The 22,563-nt window shown below is 43.0% G+C and overlaps 1 protein-coding gene across 1 annotated transcript in view; it reads left to right on the top strand.

The window, feature by feature from the left end:
- The window catches only part of fer1l6 (fer-1 like family member 6), a 137,336-nt gene that overhangs the window by 4,930 nt on the left and 109,843 nt on the right, over window positions 1–22,563 (top strand). The window contains exons 2-4 of the mRNA XM_060074699.1: window positions 3,694–3,779; window positions 5,566–5,677; window positions 5,888–5,942. Of these exons, the coding sequence (XP_059930682.1) occupies window positions 3,694–3,779; window positions 5,566–5,677; window positions 5,888–5,942 (253 nt within the window). The remainder of the gene's footprint in view (window positions 1–3,693; window positions 3,780–5,565; window positions 5,678–5,887; window positions 5,943–22,563) is intronic.

Here is a 22,563-nt window from a genome sequence, read left to right as displayed (position 1 = left end):
AAATTCTTGAGCATGAAGAGCTATCAGAGGACATCAAGGAGAATCTCAAGACCCTGCGCAATGCACTCACTGAAACTCAGGAGGCTCTACAGAAAGCTCACAAGGATCTTGAGGAGGATGGTGATGTAAAGGAGCTGATCAACATAGTTTATGAGAAACCTGGCACAGACATGGGGGACTTTTGGGTCTCATTCCTGGAGATGACCGACCCACTTGTTGAATGTCTTGATGCATGTCATGCAAGCAATGGTACAGCGTACCTAGTGTCAACATACAACATGCTGCGTGGACTGATGGCACACGACAACCATGATTATGGAAGGTGGTTGCCAGATTATTGGGCAATGCTCTCCTCGCTGTCAGATGAGAGAATGGCATTCTTCAACATTCACTTCACCCAGTCAATTACAGGGCTACCTTACTCCTGTCAGCCACTCGACCTTTGGATAGAAACAAATATGAATCTGAACTCAAAGCTAAAAAAAGGATGGATTCAGCTTCTACAAAATGAGAAGCAACTATTCTCAACAACAAGAAACGCAAACAATGTTGCAAGGGTGAAGTCCAGAGATGGGAGTAAGTCCCATACATGCAAGTCTCAAGTCAGTCGCAAGTCTTAGCCCTCAAGTCTCAAGTAAGTCCAAGTCGTCAGTAAGGAGGATCAAGCAAGTCAAGTCCAAGCACAGCTTTAGTCAAGCAAGTCAAGTCAAGTCTCATCATCAAGTCAAGTCAAGTCAAGTCATTATCAAATTCGTTTTTTTCAAATGTCTGTATTTCATCAAACCTGTTTTTCAGAGTCATTTTTTTTAAATGTAAGAAGATAAGTTACGTAATGAATCAGCTCAACATTAATGAATCTCAAACAGCTTTTTATTTGTGTGGGGTAGTACTCTCACTAATGTCATTATGTCAGCAGCCAAGTAGCAAAATGACAATCAAGGACGTTAATCCATCTAGGTTTGCAACATGTTACTCACCTTTCTTTATGTGCCGTCCTGAAATGTCGGATGAAATTCGACGTGGTGCTTGGCAAATCCGTAATTTTGACATTGCAGATTTTGCATGTCGCTCCTCTTTTATTTTGTGTTGTTGTGTAATCTTTATAGCCAAAATTGATTATTTTCGGGATGTTGGTCGGAGCGCCTTCCATCTCTGCTCATGATCACTCACTAGACTCATGCAGGAATGTCACGTTGCGTGGAAGAGGGCGGGTTGCCAGGTTGCAGGTCAGGAGCACTCGCGCACAATAAAACAATGTTCATCTAATATTTTTTTTATTATTATTATTTAAAATATTTAACTAGACTGCAATGACTTGGCAAGTCGCATGACTCAAGTCAAGTCAAGTCACAAGTCAGGAAGGGGCAAGTCAAAGTCAAGTCAAGTCTTTCGTTAGTGTTGGTCAAGCAAGTCACAAGTCGCAAAACTGGCGACTCGAGTCGGACTCGAGTCAAGTCTTTGACTCGAGTCCCCCCATCTCTGGTGAAGTCTACTGTGAAGCAGAGCCTCAAGTGCCAGCGCCGCCATAGGAAGCATGTTGAATGCCAGCCAGCAAGGATGAGGAAGGTTGAGCAGGCAGTTCAGGACCTGCTGGCATGCATGAAGGATTTTGAAGCCGAGCCCTTTGACATCTCTTCACCTATACTGAGGTCGCTACAGTCTGGCCCCTGTCGCCTCACCAGAGTTAGCGCATGACCTAAAGACAGCACTTCCAGATGGCCAAGCTCAGGTCACCTTCCTGCAAGAGCGAGTGTTTGCAAAGATCAAGCCTCTCACTGCAACCATCAACAGGAATAAGAGGCGAAATTTCACTGGAGAAATTATCTGTGCACCATCTGGTGCTCATATGAAGGTTGCCCATATGGAGTGATCGGCGCTGGCAGGCCTAGTGGACCTTGCAGAGGGATCAGGAATGAATGATCCAACTTGAGTCAGCCCTTGAGAGGAGAGTGACTCAGGAGAGCCTTTCACTCTACAATGTAGATGGGTCAATGCGCAATGCTTCTCCCAAGCCCAGAAGACAGGTTCCCAGGTGCTGCTGAGTTCAACCAACTCATGGTTAATTCCGGAAATAAGGTCAGACTACAGAAACTTGTAAAGGAACAGATGAAAAGACAAGCGGTTCAGGTGCATGGGGAAATCATATACTGCGAGGGAGAAACGTCAACCAACCTGAGCACTGGCGTAGTTAATGGGGACTATGTTTTCAGACATCCAGAAGCAGATACAATGCTGCTCTTTGCCTATGCAAAGGTGAGAGCCAGTAAGTACACTGGACCTGTTGTTCTAGACTGTGGGGACACAGATGTGTATGTCCAAGCAGCTTACGGCTCGCAGCAAGTAAGAGGTGATCTGCTGATTAAACGCAAGCATGCGTTAATCAACTGCCGTGCTATGCTCTCGGCAGAGGTTGCAGATATCATCATACCTCTCCATGTGATCACTGGCAAGTGACCACACCTCAGGGTTCTATGGGCATGGGAAGAAGAAGGTGTTGGAGAAGGTGAAGATAAATTCTGGGGCAACAGAGCTCCTGGGACGAGTTGGCGAGAGTTTTGAATTAAAACATGAAGTCAGAGCGGATATGAAGGCATTTCTCCTATCCATCATTTATGCAGATGTGAGCTGCGGGCAGGCCAGTTGCCAAATTGCACAAACTGAAGAATAAGAGTAAAATCTGTCTCCCACCTGATGATGACTCTTTGAATCTTCATATGGAAAGGTCCAACTACCTTACATATTGCCAGATCCATTACAACCTCCAAGAGCATCCTTCTCTCATTGGTCACGGCTGGGAACTAGTGAACGGAAAGTGTCGACCAGTGCGTCACATCCTGCCCCCCTTGCCCCAGCAGCTCACACCTCATGACTGCTCAGATGAGAGTAGCAGTGATGATGACAGGAGTCACCATGGAGATTCAACAGATTCAGATGGAGTCTTTTTAGTTAAAATTGCACTTTCTAAAAAAGCTTTTTTAACTTTGCCTTTATTTTCTATTTTAATACTAAAATGCCTTAACTTCTATTTTTTTGCATGTGTTTTTCTTTTACTTACCTATTATTTTATTTAATTGTATGACAATGTTTATATGTGAAGCACTTTGAGTCTGCCTTGTGTATGAAAAATGCTATATAAATAAAGTTGCCTTGCCTTGCCTTGCCTTAATTCAATAATCTTGAATTTGAAGGTAAAAAATAGGTCAAATCAACAAATCTAGATCATTTGTACATTTCTTGACCCAAATAGTCTCAGAAACCATGTATAATGCAGCACTGTGGGCAAATCCATTAAAAAGTTAATTTCCAGCTTCGCTGACAGCATCCATTTTGGATAAAGGGCTCTCCCAAAATTTCCCCACATTTTTGTGAGGGGCACCCTGGCTAATTTTATTATTTAACCTTTATAGATGACAAATCCAGTGAGAAACAAACCTTTGCTCTCCACAGTCACGGAACTTCTATAGATGACCCAACTAACTGTCATGATGTTATACAAAGCAGTTCCTTTTATTCTGATACCAGGACTCTCATTGTCAACATTTTCACTTTTATTGACTTTTGAATTCATTTGTAGCTTATCTCATATTTCATTATTGTGTCTAATGTAATGTAGTAATAATGTGTGTTAAATTAATAAATGACAGTAGTAACGTGTCTGATGGGGTATGGTGATGGTGGTTGTCATAACAACAGGAAGGCAAAGGGGATGTTTGGTCTGAAGGTGAAGAAGAAGAAGAAGGTGAACACTGGCCTGGTGCTGACCAATGAGGGGGCCTTAGGTGAGAAATAATGGGCAAAGAGATATATGTACGTATATAGCTGTAGGAAAGATATACTGGGTATAGAAATATATATAGAGAGCTGTAGGTGAGATATACTAGGGGTTATACTATAACCCCTAGTATATCTCAGCTACAGCTCTCTATATATATATCTATATATCTATAACCGTTACATATATATATATATATATATATATATATTAGAGCTGTCAGTTAAACGCGTTATTAACGGCGTTAACGCAAACCAAATTTAACGGCGTCAAAAAATGTAACGCGCGATTAACGCAATTATTTTATAAAAAAAAAAAATATATATATATATATATCCTTTGGCTCAAAACAAAGAAGCAGTAGCCTGACTGCTATGTTCAAATGACATTTGTTCAATGCAGTCGTTTAATTGCACTATAGGCTCTTTTTTTGTATCATCCTGTTTTGATCAGTATATGGCAATGTTGTTATCAATAAAAAATCATTTGCACAAGGCAAGCCGATGCACTTCACCATGTTGATAAGAGAATTAAAATGAGAAGAATTATGGGACCAAAAAATCAAGGGATATTTAGCATAGAAAAAGAATTTGCGATTAATCGTGAGTTAACTATGACATTAATGCGATTAATCACGATTAAATATTTTAATCGCTTGACAGCTCTAATATATATATATATATATATACATATATATATATATATATATATATATATATATAGATAGATAGATATATAGATATATAGAGCTGTAGGTGAGCTATACTGGGGGATATAGAGATGTATGTATTGAGCTCTAGGTGAGATATACTGGGTAAAGAGATATATGTATAGAGATGTAGGTGAGATGTACTGGGGGTTATAGAGATATATGTATAGAGATGTAGGTGAGATGTACTGGGGGTTATAGAGATATATGTATAGAGTTGTAGGTGAGATGTACTGGGGGTTATAGAGATATATGTATAGAGTTGTAGGTGAGATGTACTGGGGGTTATAGAGATATATGTATAGAGATGTAGGTGAGATGTACTGGGGGTTATAGAGATATATGTATAGAGATGTAGGTGAGATGTACTGGGGGTTATAGAGATATATGTATAGAGCTGTAGGTGAGATGTACTGGGGGTTATAGAGATATATGTTTAGAGATGTAGGTGAGATGTACTGGGGGTTATAGAGATATATGTATAGAGATGTAGGTGAGATGTACTGGGGGTTATAGAGATATATGTATAGAGTTGTAGGTGAGATGTACTGGGGGTTATAGAGATATATGTATAGAGATGTAGGTGAGATGTACTGGGGGTTATAGAGATATATGTATAGAGATGTAGGTGAGATGTACTGGGGGTTATAGAGATATATGTATAGAGCTGTAGGTGAGATATACTGATAGAGAGATATAAGTATAGAGCTGTAGGTGAGATAAACTAGTCATAGAGATATAGGAATAGAGCTATAGATGAGATATACTTGGTATAGAAATATATGTATAGAGCTGTAGGTGAGATATACTAGTTATAGAGATACATGTATATAGCTGTAGGTGAGATATACTAGGGGTTATAGAGATATAGAGCTGTAGGTGAGCTATACTGGGGGATATAGAGATATATGTAAAGAGCTGTAGGTGAGATATACTGGGTATGGAGATATATGTATAGAGCTGTAGCGGAGATATATACTGGGGGTTATAGAGATGTGTGTATAGAGCTGTAGGTGTGATAGACTGGGGGCTATAGAGATATATGTATACTTTGCGTTGTTGATGAGTGTGTATTTGTGTGTAGATGTAGAAACAGCCTCCAGTTCTTCAGCTCCTTTTGAGGAGGGGAGGACAAAGGAGGAGGTGCCAGGCGTCTCCCCCAATCCTCCTCCCCCACACCCACCCTCCACCAAGAGGTGTGTGTGTGTCTGTTTGACTCTATAGATTGTTTGATTCTTTCATTTGCTTTCACAAAATACCAGCTCCTGATCATTTACCTTTTCCTCAATCTTCTCCTCTCAACACCCGAGTCTCCTCTCTCCGCCTCTCTCCTTTCCTCTCTTCTCCTCCTCTCCTCTTCTCCTCCTCTCCTCCCCTCCTCTCCTCCTTCCCTCCTTCTCCCCCAGGTGTCCTCTGAACACTCAAATCCAGAAAGAAGACAGCAAGCCGCAGAGCTTCCAGGTAAACCTTACCGGTCAATGGATCCCATTATAGTTTTTTTCAATTGCTTGAACACATTTGGCAAAACTTGGCTCATTGGGTCAAAACTCAACACACAAGCAAATAAGATAAGACACAAATATACCATTCACATCTATGTCAAATTGAAACTCTTCTATCGAAACAACAATCCTTTGTCAAAATGTCACTCTGATGACAAAATGATACACACTTGCATCATATGAATACACTTTCAGATCAGCAGCAATACACTAGCCGACTTTATGTAAAACACTGCAGTCTTTCATATTCACTGTTTCTATTCCATTCCACAGAAGGCACATTTTCACAACAACCAAAAAATCAAATACGCAATACATGCAAAACATTGCAGTACGGTACTTTACAGTGCAGTAAATTCGGTTCAAGCAAAAATCAAAAATAAATGAATCAAAAAACACTACAGTACTGTAAACACAGAAAAACATGGCAATTGTGCGTGGGTGGGCTTATGGATCCTCGCCTTGTGTGCCGAATCCATCCATGGATTGACCTTACATGTATATAACCGTTGGCGGTCATATACATGCCATCTTCAAGCCGAAAAAAACCTTCTATAGCATTTAGAAATGGCGAGTATACGATTTCAAATTGTTTATGGTTGGTGTACCAGTCCTGGACCAAAACAGCCCGATGGAAACGAACATTATCCCAACAAACCTCGGCAACTCTGATCCGTCCAGTTCAGCTGCATCATGAAGTGCATATAGAAATGTGATGATATGTTGGGTATTGTAGTGACCAATTTTTGCATGATGTTGCAGTTACCCTAGAAGGCTTATGGCGGCACACAACGATATATTTCCCCCGCGCTGCCCCGGGACGTGCACAATTGCCTTTTGGCCTTTTTGTTGCTGGCTGATAGATTTTTATTTTTGTAAGTAAATGTTTTCAGGTGTGTATCTAAGCATTTTCAATTACCCAATGTGTTTTGAATTTTGAATAGATGTGTTTTCCCATTGGTAGGCCTACACTGAGATTTCATTTTTGAACTAATTGTCTTATATATGAAGTAGTGTGTAGGAGCCAGTGTGTTGTAGAAAGGAGCAAGTGTGTTGCACAATTGCAACTAAAGTGCTAAGCAGCGCTTTTGTTTAAGGTATGGTTACATGTGTTTAAGGTATAGTAATAATAACTTCAAGTTGTGTTATTTTGGTCTAAGCATGTGCCAAGCAATTGGCACATGCCACATGCATGTGGCACATGCAAAAACTGGTAACCCGGTGTTCGACACGGTGTTGGACAGTATTAGACGTGTTAGACACGGTGTTAGAAAGTGTTAGACATGGTGTTGGACACTGTTAGACACGCTGTTAGACACGTTGTTAGAAAGTATTAGAAACGTGTTGGACACGGTGTTTGAAAGTGTTAGACACGGTGTTAGACAGTGTTAGACACGGTGTTGGACAGTGTTAGACACTGGGTTGAACATGGTGTTGGACACTGTTAGACACGATGTTAGACACAGTATTAGAAAGTGTTAGACACGTGTTGGACACGGTGTTGGACAGTGTTAAACACAGTGTTAGACAGTGTTGGACACAGTGTTCGACAGTGTTAGACGCGGTGTTAGACACGTGTTTGACAGTGTTAGACACGCTGTTGGACAGGGTTAGACACGGTGTTGGACAGTGTTGGACAAGGTGTTAGACATGGTGTTAGACACGTTGTTAGACTCGGTGGTGGACACGGTGGTGGACACGGTGGTGGACACTGTGTTGGACTCGGTGTTGGACTCGGTATTGGAAACGTTGTTAGACATGTGGTGTGTTCCGATATCCATGCTTCCCATACTTACTATACTTAGTTTGAGTACATGATTACTAAATTACAGTTTATCTCATCTGAACCTATAGCTCAATTTCTCAAAACTCTAAACACAAACCTGAGAAGAGTTAATCATTTAGTCAACACTCCACAAAATGTTCTCAAAACTTTTTTTTTCCACCAAACAGTAAAGACAGCTATCAAATGAATATCTCTTAGAGAGCATTAATTAAACACTGGTGTGATCAATTCAAAACACTTCCATCAGAACACTATTCGTGTGTCAAGCAACGGAGTTGCGAGACAACCTATTGTTTTCGTATGAATTCCTATTATTATTATTATTATTTACCTGCCCAACATGGCAGCCCAACAGCTCTAGCGCCACCAACAGGTCAAGTTCGACATGCATTCATGTTTCTAACTTTCGACCCATTCATCCAATATTCACAAACAAGATATCATTGGAATCCTTGGGCCAAGCAGAGTTTAACGCACCCTATGTCGTCGTTTTGCGCCATGACGGATTTTCCGCCATCTTGGTTTATGTCAAAAACCTTCAAAATACTACTCCTATCACACATTTTGTCCAATCATCTCGAATCTTGGCACAAAATATCTTCCGGCCATGCTTTATATAAAAATATGAAAGATGTTTCAAATTCAAAACCGTTTGGCCGCTACAGCCAATCAAATTTGATATCAAATATCATAAACATACTTGGTACATGGACCCAAGACCTTATCGTGGGGACACTCAATGAATTTGATGATAATCGACCTCTAGGGGGTGCTATAATTAACAACGACGTGTTTTAACTCCTCTCTCGTCACATGAGTATATTTCGAACACATTTTCTATGTTTGGTGATACTCTCAAACCGCCCCATATAGCTCATAAAATACCGTATTGGTCCGAATATAAGACGACCCTGATTATAAAACGACCCCCCGTTTTTCAACACAAACATTTCGAAAAAAAGATTTGCAGAACAAAGAACAGTGAATTAAACACTTGTTATATTAATGACAATAATAATAATGCCAGTAAAGGCCACGGCACTTTCAAGGCAAAATATGTACAGTATGATTCAAAATTAATATCAAGCAATAATCAAGCAACATTGGGAACATTTTTAAATAACATAGAAAAATACAGGCCACATATTTAACTAAACTTAACTAAAATTCGCCAAACTTCTCCTCCGATCTCTCTCTATCGCTCACACACGTCCTCTGCCCCGCTGTGTTTGCTCTCGCTGTCATCGCTCCCCAGCTGCTCCGCTTCCACCGGCTCCGCCCAAAGCGCGTTTTCTCTGACTTATTCAAAAACTCTCCGGTCAACCTCACTGAAACGGCCACTTTGAGGACCACGGTAGGATTTGCGCTGACTGTTGACGTCTTTGAGACGTTATTTTGGTGCTCGCCATCTTCTTACGTTACACTCCGTGACCCCAAACTTCTTGGCAGCTTGGCAGTTGTTACTTGACTCTGCCTTATTGACGACCATTATTTTAAAATTGGCATCATAGCTCCTCCGCTGTTGTTGATTGACCTGACCCACTTTTGAGCCACTTGTCTCTAATGGTCAGCCTGTCTTTAAACACCGGTAACGGTCTGGTTGTTAAGGACGCTGGACTACTTCTTCCCGGAACCAATTTCTGGCGCAACCTGCGGCCGCGAATGTGTATTGACATTTAAAGGGAGAGGCGAAGAGAAACTGCGCTCTGAATACTAGACCCCGAATATAAGACGACCCGACTTTTTCAGACCTATTTCGAGGGGAAAAAAGGCCGTCTTATATTCGGACCAATACGGTACTTCCCATTGGAACATCAGAAATTGGCCGCCATGTTGAAAGTCAAAATCAGCATTACACATCGACAGGCCACAGATTATGTCCAATCATCATGAGACTTGCCCTATATGATCTTCCGACCAAGCCGAACAAAAGTGCCAAATAGATTTTTCAAATTCCAAACCAATTGGCCATCACAGCCAATCGAACTTAACGGCAAAGCCGCCAAACAGGGAGTAAGCTTGTTCTCAGCAACCCTTTAACATAAAATTATATCTAATCGTATGCATTTTATCATGGTCGTCATATACTGTGTTATATAAAACTGATAACATATCAATCATATGAAATCATCATGTCGATTTTTCATACTGCATACAATCAGAACCCACATCATATCGGGGGTCGGCTTAGCTCAGGAGGTAGAGCAGTTGTCTTGTAACCGAAAGGATGCTAGTTCAATCCCAAGCTCCTCCTAGCTGATTGTTGATGTGTCCCTGAGCAAGACACTTAACCCTAACTGCTACTCCTGATGAGCTGGCTGTCGCCTTGCATGGTTGACTCTGCGTGTCAATGTGTGTATTAACCGATGTAAGTCGCTTTGGATAAAAGCGTCTGCTAAATGCCCTAATTGTAATATCAATTTTAGTTGTGCTGAACAGCGCTCATTAATGGGTAGACACTGCACTCGTGTGGTGACAAGCGGTACTTAATGTATAACGCAATGGAATATATTTACCATTCCGCCCATTTACAATGTAAACTGCAATTCTTACTGGATTAGATGCTTCATGAATCACCTCCAGAACGGATGCTTGTTTACATTATGTCTCTCTTAGGTTTATTGTTCCGAATACCCCTATATATTTGTTTCATTCTGTCGGGCAGACTGTAATGCGGCCTTAACCGTAGGTGGGGTCATTTTTCCATTTGGTAAATATTGACGCATACTCGTATAATGCTGTAGTTCATTCCACCAGCTGTCGTTATTACCGATTACCGAGATGGTCGTCATGTAGCCACCTAGCCGATTACGTCCGTCCGATTACCGATACGGTCATCATGTAGCCACCTAGCCGATTACGTCCTCCGATTACCAATACGGTCGTCATGTAGCCACCCAGCCGATTACGTCCGTCCAGCAGAATGAGGTTACCGATTACCGAGACGGTCGTCATGTAGCCACCCAGCCGATTACGTCCGTCCGGCAGAATTAGCTTATCGACTCCCATTATGCTTGACACCCACATTGAGGCATGCAGCTATATTTACATATTTTTTAGCTTCATGAGGCCATGTAACATATTCCAATGTATAAAATTGCTTAGAAATAGCTTTATTTTTTTAAAGTTGTAATTAGGTGGTACATATAGTATAGACTGTTGCCATATTGTAATACGATACTGTGAATATATCATATAAATATTGCATTGAGACAATCGCAGCAGAATAGGATACAATAAATATTTGTCTATCCAATGAGCTCCAATGGGCAACACTCAAACACTCTTCCCAAAGTCATACTGTACACTAGGGCTGTAACTACACAAACTCACGATTCGGTTTGTATCACGATTTTTGACCCTCGGTTCGATACATCCCACGATTTTTTTAAATTTAAAAAGCATTTTATTTAAACAACACTTATGTACCAATTAACTTAATGTAACATTTAATAACAAATAATTTGGAACACTGAACAGATTTGAACAGAAAGAATACTATTAAAGTATAGCTAAATTAATAAATAAATAACCAAAGATTGCAGTTGGAGGATGCTTTTTGCTGGTTGGCAAAAACCCTCAACTGTTTGGTTGGTTTAGTCAAATATCCTTATTAGCGCTTCTTATTAGGCTATGTAGCAAATTTCAATTTGTTTGTGGCTTTGAGTGTCGCGATTTCGGTTTCGATACGCGTATCGTTACAGCCCTACTGAACACCTATAGTTGGTACTGCAACATTGTTCTGACAATATACCAATGTAACAAGGGGAACAAACTATCTTTCTCCTGACCAGAAATAAAAAGTAGGTGAGTCTGCCGGGTCCTCTAACTACGCTGCTCTAACCTGAACTAAAAATGTGAAAACAACCATCACCAACCACCAACCCATAAATGATAGGAAAAGCAATAATGTTCCCACATGGGAAATTCAGACAGTATAATCAATAAACTCTACACATAAGACGCAAAGTGCCGGCGTGGCACAGCGTGAAACAGCCTAGCGTTGCGACACGGAAGCGGGATGCGTGCGGGATCATCCGCCAGAGATTGGAACAGGTGTGCTTATATCAGGAACAAACAGCCTGTAGAGGGGTATCAAGAGCGGAGAAGAGCGCAGCTGCGCAAATACAATATCTGCCCCTTTAATGCCGTAACACCCCCACCCTTAAGAAAATCAATTGGGGGTTTAAGTTTGTAAAATCAATATGAACATTTACAAAAATACCAACTTACAAAAATACACTCATTGAGAACAAATAGTTACAAACTACTTGTCGTTCGCCAATGTCGCAACACATTGACACAACTAGAAAAAGGTAAACAAACATGGTTAACAGGTGTAACAATTATTTTTTTGTTTTTTAACACACCTTAACACACAATATATTTACAATGATGCAAACATATATGCCCGAGACAGGGAATCTGAAACCACATTATCGCAACGCGCCCTCCAATGTGCCTAATCTCGAGGTTGTGCCCCTGTAAAAACATAGAGCAAGAGCACAAAGAAAGGAAGAATCAAATCGTCACCTGGTGATTCGGACAAACCAGACAACAATGAATTAAGGACGCTGTGGACCAGAAAATTACTTTCTCCCTTCAACAACTCCAACAGTTGAAACACAACCCTCGTCTTTCAACGGAGAAGCGACCACCAGCGAAGCCGTAACTTCAGCACCGTCTCCACTGACGGTGCTGAAGTAAAGCAGTGCGGTGATCCTAATTCGTGAGCTGCTGAGATTTTCGCATGATCACTGTACGACTTTAGACGATTTATGTGACATAAAGCATTCTTTCTCCTGCGATCAGGTTTAGAGAGAAGGTGGTTGAGGTAATTTACATGTGATAAGGACGTGATATGTGATAAGGACTGCTGTAACGGGCCTGCAAAGCTGAGCCCATCAAAGGTATCAGCACAAGCACTTGATCACCAGCTTCGAGAGCACGGAGATAGACTTCCACTCCGATCTCTTCATTTGCTTTTGACAGATGCCCAGGTTTTCTCTGGCCAACTGGCATGCACGACCGAGCCGAGAGCGCATTTTAGAATTTTACAACGGTCCGCGAACAGTGTGGTCGAAAACAAGCCACAATAACCACAATTGGGCCATGATAACAAAAAAAAAAAAAAAAACGGGCAAAGCTACACATGCAGTAACCACTGGTTTCCAGATTCTGTTCGAGGTAACTGACCGACCCAGCACAGAATAACGTGTTCGAAGGGCTCAGATGCAACAGGAATAGGCTGCAATGGCGCGGGTGGAATCACCTGATTAGGTTTACCTGTGATCTGACACAAATGGCAAATTAACTACATCTGGTTTGAGCTAAACTCAAAACTTCATCACGGAAAGATGCAGGGATAACGATCTGAAATAAAATTCTCCACTCATCTTGGGCTGAGGCCGTAAGAGGCCTCCACTTGCGTATCAAGACACCATCTCGCAAAAAATAGCCATGAGGCGAAATTACCTCGTCGGACTTAACTTCAGAGAAGGGCGTCGACAGCGAGGGGTCATTTTTCTGTTCCTTGCTAAGCAGATCTCTACTCAGACAGTTTAGGAACAGCAGAAGGAGACGACAGTAACTCAGAATTCTGAGTGGAACAACTATCGTCCACGAGTGAAGGTCGAGCCATAAAATAATCACTAAGGTCAATTAAAGCATCGCGTTCATCCTCGATAGAAGTCTCTTTAGCGCTTCTCGCCATGGCGCGAGTAACAACACTAGAGGTGAAAACCTCAGGAAAATTAACTGACAGGTCATCAGAGGTTAATGCTTTCAGGGAACAATGAGATACAATAGGGCCAGGTAAGACTTTGCCACCGCACAGATCGTTACCAAGTAGCATGGCTACATTTGCAATAGGCAAAGGAGGGCGTATACCCACGGCAACGTTGCCAGTAACTAAATCAGAAATAAGGGATATCTCATGCAAAGGGACATTAACGAAACCCATTTCAAACCCATTGTCACAGCCCGAAAGGATGCGGCACAAATGAGCGGGTCAGAGCATGGTTCACCATGAACAAGTAGTGGTTTATTCAGATTCACAGAACAAAGGATTAACAAAAACTCACATGCGCAAAACGTCTGCACCAAATGAAAACAGACCGAATACGAGTACAACCAATGCGCTACGGCAGTGGAGGCTTCTATAAGACTACAGGTGAAGCAGTGCTTTTTTTTTTTTTAAATAAATAAACCAAAAATCTTACAACAATCCCATTTTCAGTGCTTTGAAACAGAAATACAGTCACTAAGACGAGCTGTTTTCCTGAAATCAATTCGATGAGTCACAACAGCGCCACCCGCGGTGGAACAGATCATTTCAGTGAAGCAGACTTTCCTTTGCTTCACCACTATTTCCATTGACTTCAATGTAAATCGAGTGAACCCCAGGCAGCTTGTGTTTTTTTTCCGTTTCAATTGATCCTTATGGCAGATAAGTCCCGACCGTGAAGCAGTGGCGGTGACTCCGGCCAGTCACCGCCTTCATTGGGCAGCTATCGTGAACTGACTTTGAAAGTGACGATTGACGAACACAGGCCTACATAATTTGTTGAACATTAATTTAATAAGATACACTTTTTTTTTTCTGTGTAGGTGAGGATTTTGTTAGGTTAGTGTTGTTTAGGGGTAGGGTTTTTTGCTAGTAGTCGCTAGCTCACGTGCAAGATGGATTGGACTAACGGTGATGATGGGGGGATAAACACTGTTGACTGCATTTTACAGGATTCTTTTCAGTCATTTTCATATGAGGACAAATTACGAGTGAAAGCAGAGGGTAGAACAAAACCTCCTGTGAAAACAACACAGCTCGTTGGTGCTACGGTAAGGAGCATTTTAAATTGCTCCATGTATGACAAGGTAAACTGGCTAACAGGGAGTTTGCTGAAAAAACACCTTTACTGTTGGCCCCGTGTCATGTTTAAAGCATGCAATCGTGGTGTAGAACAAAATAAAAAGAAAACAAAGTGCTTGCATGATATTGAAGCCTACAGCGATCATGGTGCCTTATCATTTGTTTACCCATGTGCCATTGCAACGCGATTGCACTCCCATTGGCTGAATAGATGAGAACGTTTTAGACTCAATCAATATAAGGTCGCGGGGAGACGAAGCTCTGTTTGTTTGTATATTTTATTTACGTAACCATATTTTTGTTACATGTTTAAAAAAAAAATCAGTTCTCTTGTTTTGGGAATCAGTTCTCGTTTCGGTGCGTCGGTCGACGGGGTTTGCTTCACCAATAATTTTGACCACCAGCCGCCACTGCGCTACGGTAGCCGTCCGCCTTCCAACACAGGCACGGAACGAACTAGCCGTCAGGTGGGTGTGGCCCTGCTGCCTCCCCCGGTGGGCAGAGCGGAGGATCTTTTAAAGGCTGCAGGGCGCCAGTGCACCGGCACCCAATCAGCCTAACTCAGCCACGCCCACACCCCTGATTGAAGCAAGAACATCAAGTATTAGGACAAACGAAGGCATTAGGACAAACGAAGGCCAGAGAGCCGTCACACCCTCCCCCTAAAAAGACGGAAAACCCTGGTTTCTGCTGGTCCTACCCACAACCCAAAACGACACCAAAAGTGAACGCAATAATTATTCAGCAACCTAACACCCAAACATAAGGTCAATAAACTATTTAAGTTCTAGACAAAACCTACATTGAATACCAAGATACATCCCATTTCACCATTACCAGGTATCTAAATAAAGTGAAAAAAAACACAGACGAGTATAAGCACCGGCACTGAAAATAATTGTACACACACACACACACACACACACACACACACACACACACACACACACACACACACACACACACACACACACACACACACACACACACACACACACACACACACACACACACACACACAGGCTTGTGACAATGCATCTGCCACTACATTCTCAGAGCCCCTTATGTGACGAATATCCAAATTGTATGGCTGAAGAAAGAGGCTCCACCTCATCAGCCGTTGGTTCGAATTTTGGAGAGAATGTAGGAATACGAGTGGGTTGTGGTCGCTGTAAATAACCACAGGCAAACAATGCCCACCCACATACACTTTGAAATGCTGGAGCGCCCAAACGAGCGCGAGGGCCTTCTTCTCAATTTCCGAGTAGTTTAATTGATAGCTCTTAAATTTACGCAAAAAGAAACATACGGGATGTTCGACGTGCGTTCGACGTGATGTTCAGATGCGTCGACCAGGTATTACTCACAATAACCCCTTCCAACCCAGCCCTTCCAACCCAGCCACAGAACGATTCATTAATCTCTGAAATGTCCCTGGAGCATTACGCAACCCGAACGACATGACTCGATAAGAAAATAACCCTTTTGGCGTGACAAAAGCGGAAACCTCACGAGCCCTCTCAGTTAACAACACTTGCCTATACCCTTTAAGGAGATCTAACGTCGTTACGAATTTGGCTGCACCGACGTCATCAACACAATCCTCTATACAGGGTAAAGGAAACATTCCGGTTTAGTTACAGCGTTAAGCTTGCGATAATCCGTGCAAAAACGGAGCGTACCGTCTGACTTTTTAACCAATAAATATGCCGAAGACCACCTGGCGAAAGACGGTTCAGCAAGGTTATTATCGAGCAAATACTGAACCTCTTTATCCTGACTTTCCTTTTTCTCGATGGGCACACGATAAAAACGCTGCCGGATAGGCTCAGCATCCCCAACATCGATATCGTGCTCCAGCAAATCAGTCTGTGTAGGCACATCAGAGAACAACACTTTAAACTCTCCAAGCAAATCAGTGAGCTCTTGGCTCTGAATCGAATGGCTAAGGACTGACGACAAGGCTTGCAAGGTTTCCGAATTCTTTAAACGTCCTTCAGTACATTTACATGCACAGGTTAATCAGATTAAGGCCATAGTTTGATTATGCTCCTCAATCGGACAACTACAATTGTCTGAGTATACATGGCGCTAAGAAAATCGATTCATTGGCCGAAGCATTTCTTTACCCGGTACGATAGGTGGCGCTGTGCCCATTTCAACTAGTGGTAATAGAGCCACCGGTTGACCTCTTTACGTCACTAGCAACAACAAACTCAGGCCGCCGCAGCATTCAAGATTTTTTTTTTCAGTAGACAGCTGTTAGTTCACTTCGGGTCCATGTCATTTCTCTGACGCTCCATTGTTCCGACTTCTCGGTCGTATGCGGACTCCTCCGGTGGTGGAGCAGCGGGAGGAGTCCAGCTGGAGGAGTCCGCATATGACCGAGAGGACGGAACAATGGAGCGTCAGAGAAATGGACCCGAAGTGAACTGACAGCTGTCCCGCATACAGCAACAATCCCTTTCTCCTCTATGTCTTGTTTCAATATGGACTTCAGAGAGTCAAAACCAAAATTCCTTTGCCCCAATTCCTTCTCCACCATGGCCGAGATAACCCTCCCTACGAGTCTTTATGGGTTGCTGAAGTACCAGAGAGTCGGAGAACCTGAAGCAGTCTTAAAGATTCATAATATCAGAGAATAGCGCGGCGCAATGAATGAATAAAGAGCGTAAAAAAACATTTATTTTGACAGATGTGCCCGAAGTTACTACTTTTAGGGATGTGCATTTCTGGCAAAAATACTACTCGATATTCGCTGAGAAGTATTCGAATAATATTCGAAAATTGGTCAATCAAGAACCCCCCACGCACGCACGCACCTCGGATACACGCACACACAATGACACAGGAGAGGCTTTTATGATTTGCATGAAATCAATTTGTTTATTTCAACAACTGCGCCATCAACATTAAGCATCAAAATTATTTCAACGTGGGCAGATAGACCTACATTTATTTATTTATTTTACTGAATCCAGTTTCCATGACGGTGAACTAGACACGTCAAAAATATAACTTCACACGGTGTGTCTTTTTACAATTTATTTGTTACCAGCATTCGTAGTGTTGATCAGCAGAGAAATAGACGCCAAAGACGTTGACGTTGCTTAGCAACCGAGGACGCTATTCACCACCGGAAGTTGTAAAGGCCTATGCAAGTCAACGGAGCGTTCAACAGCATTGAGAAGAGCCGTGTAATAAATAACGATAGTCACATTCATTATTCGATATTCTACGTGACTCCGACTATTCGACGATCGTTGCCCATCCCTAACTACTTTACAACCTCGTTGATGACCAACATTTAGAAAGACATGTAGGCCTACTTTTAATTCAGCCTTGGGTGAAATCGAAGTGTTTAAGGTGCGGCCACACCAGACGCGTATCTCGCGTACTTTTTACGCGAGATACGCGCGTAAAATGTTGCTTGACCATTTTGTGTCAAAAATGGTCGCATACGCGCAATACGCGCTATACCTGTCCCTGAGTGACTTCCACCTCCTGCGACATACGTCCACTGACAAGAACATATATACATATTAAGTTGTGTAACCTGACAAGCGGGACAGTCTGTTGTAGTAGTATCACTTAATATTACTGCTAACTGGTGCTACCGCTAACCGGCGCTAACTTTTTTCATAGTACAACACAACCGATAGCTGAAGCCAAGCAAAATACACACACACATTATTCACTGATCTTACCAGGAACGCCAATATCCTCTGCCACGTCGACCCACGCCCTCTCTGTTTTGTTCCTGTCCCTGTACGACACCATCGTGGTGTCGTACAGGACAGGACGGCCGCACACGGCGACGATGATATTTTGATCCACCTCCATTTCTGTTCGTGTAGTGTCTGTAGTGTTGATCAGCAGAGAAATAGTCCGCCAAGACGTTGAGGTTGCTTAGTAACCAGAGACTCTGTCCATGCAAGTGAACGGAGCGTTCCCTCTTCGTCATAACTATCAAACCAAACATCCTTCACATTCACCGAGCGAACATTATGAAAGTAAAATGCACATTTCTCGCTAGAAATGTTTCCATAAAAGCATTTAATGGCGTAACTATGTTACTATTTCCACACAGAATAAAGAAAGATGTCGGCCGTATGCTTCTGTCCAAGCTCACTACTCTCTGCCAGTGACGTCGGGTCAAGCTCAACGCTGATTGGGCAACATGGCTAATCGTCATGCGTATGAGCGTAAAAAGTTCAATTTTTTGAACTCTTGAAATGTACGCGATATACGTGCGTATAGCACGTAAATATACGCGCCTCATACGCGCAATACGCGCGTAAAATGTTGCTTATACGCATATTACGCGTAATACGCGCGTAAACCAATGGTTCCCTATGGAAAAAATGCCGATTTCATACGCGAAGTACGCGAGATACGCGTCTGGTGTGGCCGCACCTTTACACCTTTCCTGCTGTCGGCTCCCAGACCGTAGTGGAGGAGCACAGGGGAGACGTTCCCTCCAGGGCCGATGTTCTCTCGGGGGTAACCCCCTTCACTTTGACCGGCAGTAGGTCTACTTACAGGTCAGAATGAAGCGGCCACCGATTATTGACAGGCTGGGTACTTTATTCGTAGTTCCACTAACTTAACAGTACACGTCTTTTGCTAAGACACAACCGGACTCGTTCATTCACTAAACTGACACGCGCAACCGCTCGCTCTCCTCGCTCATCCACTTACTCGCTGAAGTCACTCACACACACACACACACTGCCATTCTCGCGCACACACATACGCTACTCTCGCAACAGAAGCATAGTTTGTACTGAATGCATGTTGATGATGATACACAGGGGGTAACTACATTTGCACGAGACCGGCTTCCTACATTGTCTTCGCCACCTTTTAAAATAAATTGCCTTCTCTGATTTTCCGATGGTGACAACAACATGACTATCGTCTCCTTATACTTCCGGATCACGGCCCCCGGGAAAAATCTTGAGCATGCGCAGAACGCAAAATCCAAATCCATGCGATCCGACCCGATGCATGCACACTTAATTCGACTAACAATCGAATAATCTAGGTGTCTTAATTCGACTATGAGTAACTCGATTCAAATTGATTATAGTTTGACCAAGGCGTATACATGCATCTTAATAATCCAATCATAATTGGACTGACCCAATAATTCGATTTTCTTGAGGGTCATGTAAACGCACAATCAACCGTGTTCAACTCCCCACCCTCTGAGGCTGCTACGCTCAAAGGTGAATGAAATGGAGAGGAGCTGTCCACTAGCACCACGGGATCGACCCTTTGCGAAGCGCGCTGCTCCTCACGGTTATAGAACGGCTTTAAGAGATTGACATGACATTTTTGAGTATTATTCCTCCTCTCGGGGGTCGAGATCACATGATTATCATTTGGACCACAATTCAGGACCTTATACGGCCCAGCGTACTTGGCCTGAAACGGTGAGCCAATTACCGGAAGCAGCGCGAGCACTAGATCGCCGACCACAAACGTTCTGTGCTCGGTGCGACGATCAAACAGTGTTTTCATTTTTTTCTGAGATTCCTCCAACCGTTCCCTAGCCACTCTACAGGCAGAGGAAAGACGGCAGCGGAACCCCAGAACATACTCAGACAAATTATCAGGCGGTTCTGAATCGGTCCATTGATCATGGAGTACTGACAACACCCCACGCACACGGTGCGCAAAAACAAGATAATTCGGACTGAAACCAGTACTCTCATGAGTGACCTGCCTGGCTGTCAACATCAGCCAGGGCAGGCCCTCCTCCCAATCACGATCTAACTCGACACAATACGCACGAAGCAGTGAGTTCAGCGTTGAATGAAAGCGCTCTAAAGCGTCTTTGCTCTGAGCGTGATTAGCAGTTGCCAGGTTCTGCCTTATTCCCAATTGTATGAGAACGTCTTTGAACAATTTGGACGTAAAGTTACTCCCACGGTCAGATTGAATAACTTTCGCCCGCGAGTAGTAGAACCCGAAAGTAGAAATAAACTGACTAAGTGCTTTAACAATTGCTTTCATGTTAATAGAACGCAATGGAAAAGCAGGTGGATAGCGAGTGGTCTGGCACATAACCGTGAGCAGGTACTCACAACCTGTTTTAGAGCGAGGGAGATGCCGTACATTGTCAATGATGAGGTGTTCAAATGGTTGACTCGCAGTCGGAATCGGACGCAAAGGGAGCAGGCTTCAAAGTTACATTGGGTCAGTTGGCAACGTTGTGCTTAACTGGCGGCCAATGGAAGTAGCGCAAAGGACGGTCATACGTTTTCTGCACACCAGCATGACCAGCGAGCTTATCATGAGCGGTTTTGAATACCAGCAGACGGAACTTAACAGGCACCACCACCTGGACAATTGGCTCACCAACAAAACAGTCGGCATGAGGAGACCATTTTCTCAACAACGCGCCGTCTTTGATGAAGTAGCCTTCCGCTTTGTTACGAATTTCATTGTCAACAACGAGTTCAAAAAGCGATTCCAATGTCTCATCTGCTTTTTGCTCTTCTGCCAATTCCCCACGTGAAACAGAGACAGGATAATCAGCGAGCGAAAAAAACGTCTCCGTTTTTGTGGACTGCACCTTGTCAGTCTTCTGACTAGCAGAGCACGTAACTACACAGTCGGTAAATACCATTGGGTACTCTTGCACACTCTCGTCGGTAGACAGCGGCTCTTCAGTAACGACCAGAGGAAAAGACGCATCTGCCCAGATGCGTCAACCTGCCAGTTGGTTCCCAAGCACCATGGAGATGCCGTCGATAGGTAGAGCAGGCCGACACCAAGCTCTACGTCACCCTGTACCAGCTCACACTCAAGGGAGACTTTATGCAAACGCACGGAAATTGTGTTTAAGCCAATTCCACGGATTAACAGTGAACTTCCAGTGTATGACTCATTTGAGAAAGACAACACAGACTCCAATATAAAAGAGCCACTAGCCCCAGTATCCCTTAAAGGCCCACTATGCAACTTCGGGCATTTCTTCGCTGTTTTCTTGGTTTTGGCACGCACATTTCTCTACACAGCGCCCCCTACAGCTTCGTAGTAGATATTTCACAACACTGTCGTAACAACTCGTTGACGACCCTTCCCCATGCACTTCTACGCGAGCCATGTGCATTTGTTTTCAAAGAAGCCGGCGAATGCGTGGAGCCATGTCCGAAGTAGATGTTCATAAAGTGTAGGCAAGGTTATCAATTTTTAAAAGGGTGTGTTTGTATTGCAATAAACATAAATCCATCCTTTTTTATAGTTGACGGGGAGAATTTATATCCTAGATTATAATTGTTTTATCTTAGGTTGAACAGAACAATCAGTGTAAGAGGTTTGGCCTGTATCTGGGGGACGAGACAGACGAACAGCAAAACACCCATGGAAACAAAGGTGTTTATATGGTTGCAACCAAGCAAGCTAGAAACATACAGGGCTCACAACAAAACGGTCGAGAAAACAATTTTTACAGGGCTCACAACAAAATGGTTGAGCAAACACATTTGTACAGAGACTATCAACATCAAGAATACCACGAAGACAAAGGCCACCCAAGGGTACTTTCAATTTCAAAAGCAACACGGCCGAGTCGGCGTCTGATTTGCAGTCTTCTTTTTCTTTCAGTTCACGCTATTCCTGAAAAGCTTGCCCAACGTTTACTCGTGTCTGGCCTCTCTGCCGGTCAGTCTCCCTTTTCTCTTCTTCTGTTCCTCCGACATTGAGTTTCTCCGTCTCTTTTTAGTCGGCTGATCTATGATGAATATAACAATCCCTTAGTGACTTGTGTTTATATCGAGCCGGTTCCGTGTTTGGGGGTCTGTGCCGTAAAGCAATTCGTTACTTCGCGAGACCCGAGACTCCCGCGAGAGTGGGCGGCGGGTCGCCGGCAGAAACATATTCCTTTTCTCCGCCAAGATGCGCAAGGGTGAATCG

The sequence above is a fragment of the Gadus macrocephalus genome, chromosome 16 (assembly GCF_031168955.1).
Source record: "Gadus macrocephalus chromosome 16, ASM3116895v1".
Lineage (NCBI taxonomy): Eukaryota > Metazoa > Chordata > Actinopteri > Gadiformes > Gadidae > Gadus > Gadus macrocephalus.
Note: the sequence above shows the minus strand (reverse complement) of the source record. Positions and strands in the feature narration are given on the sequence as shown.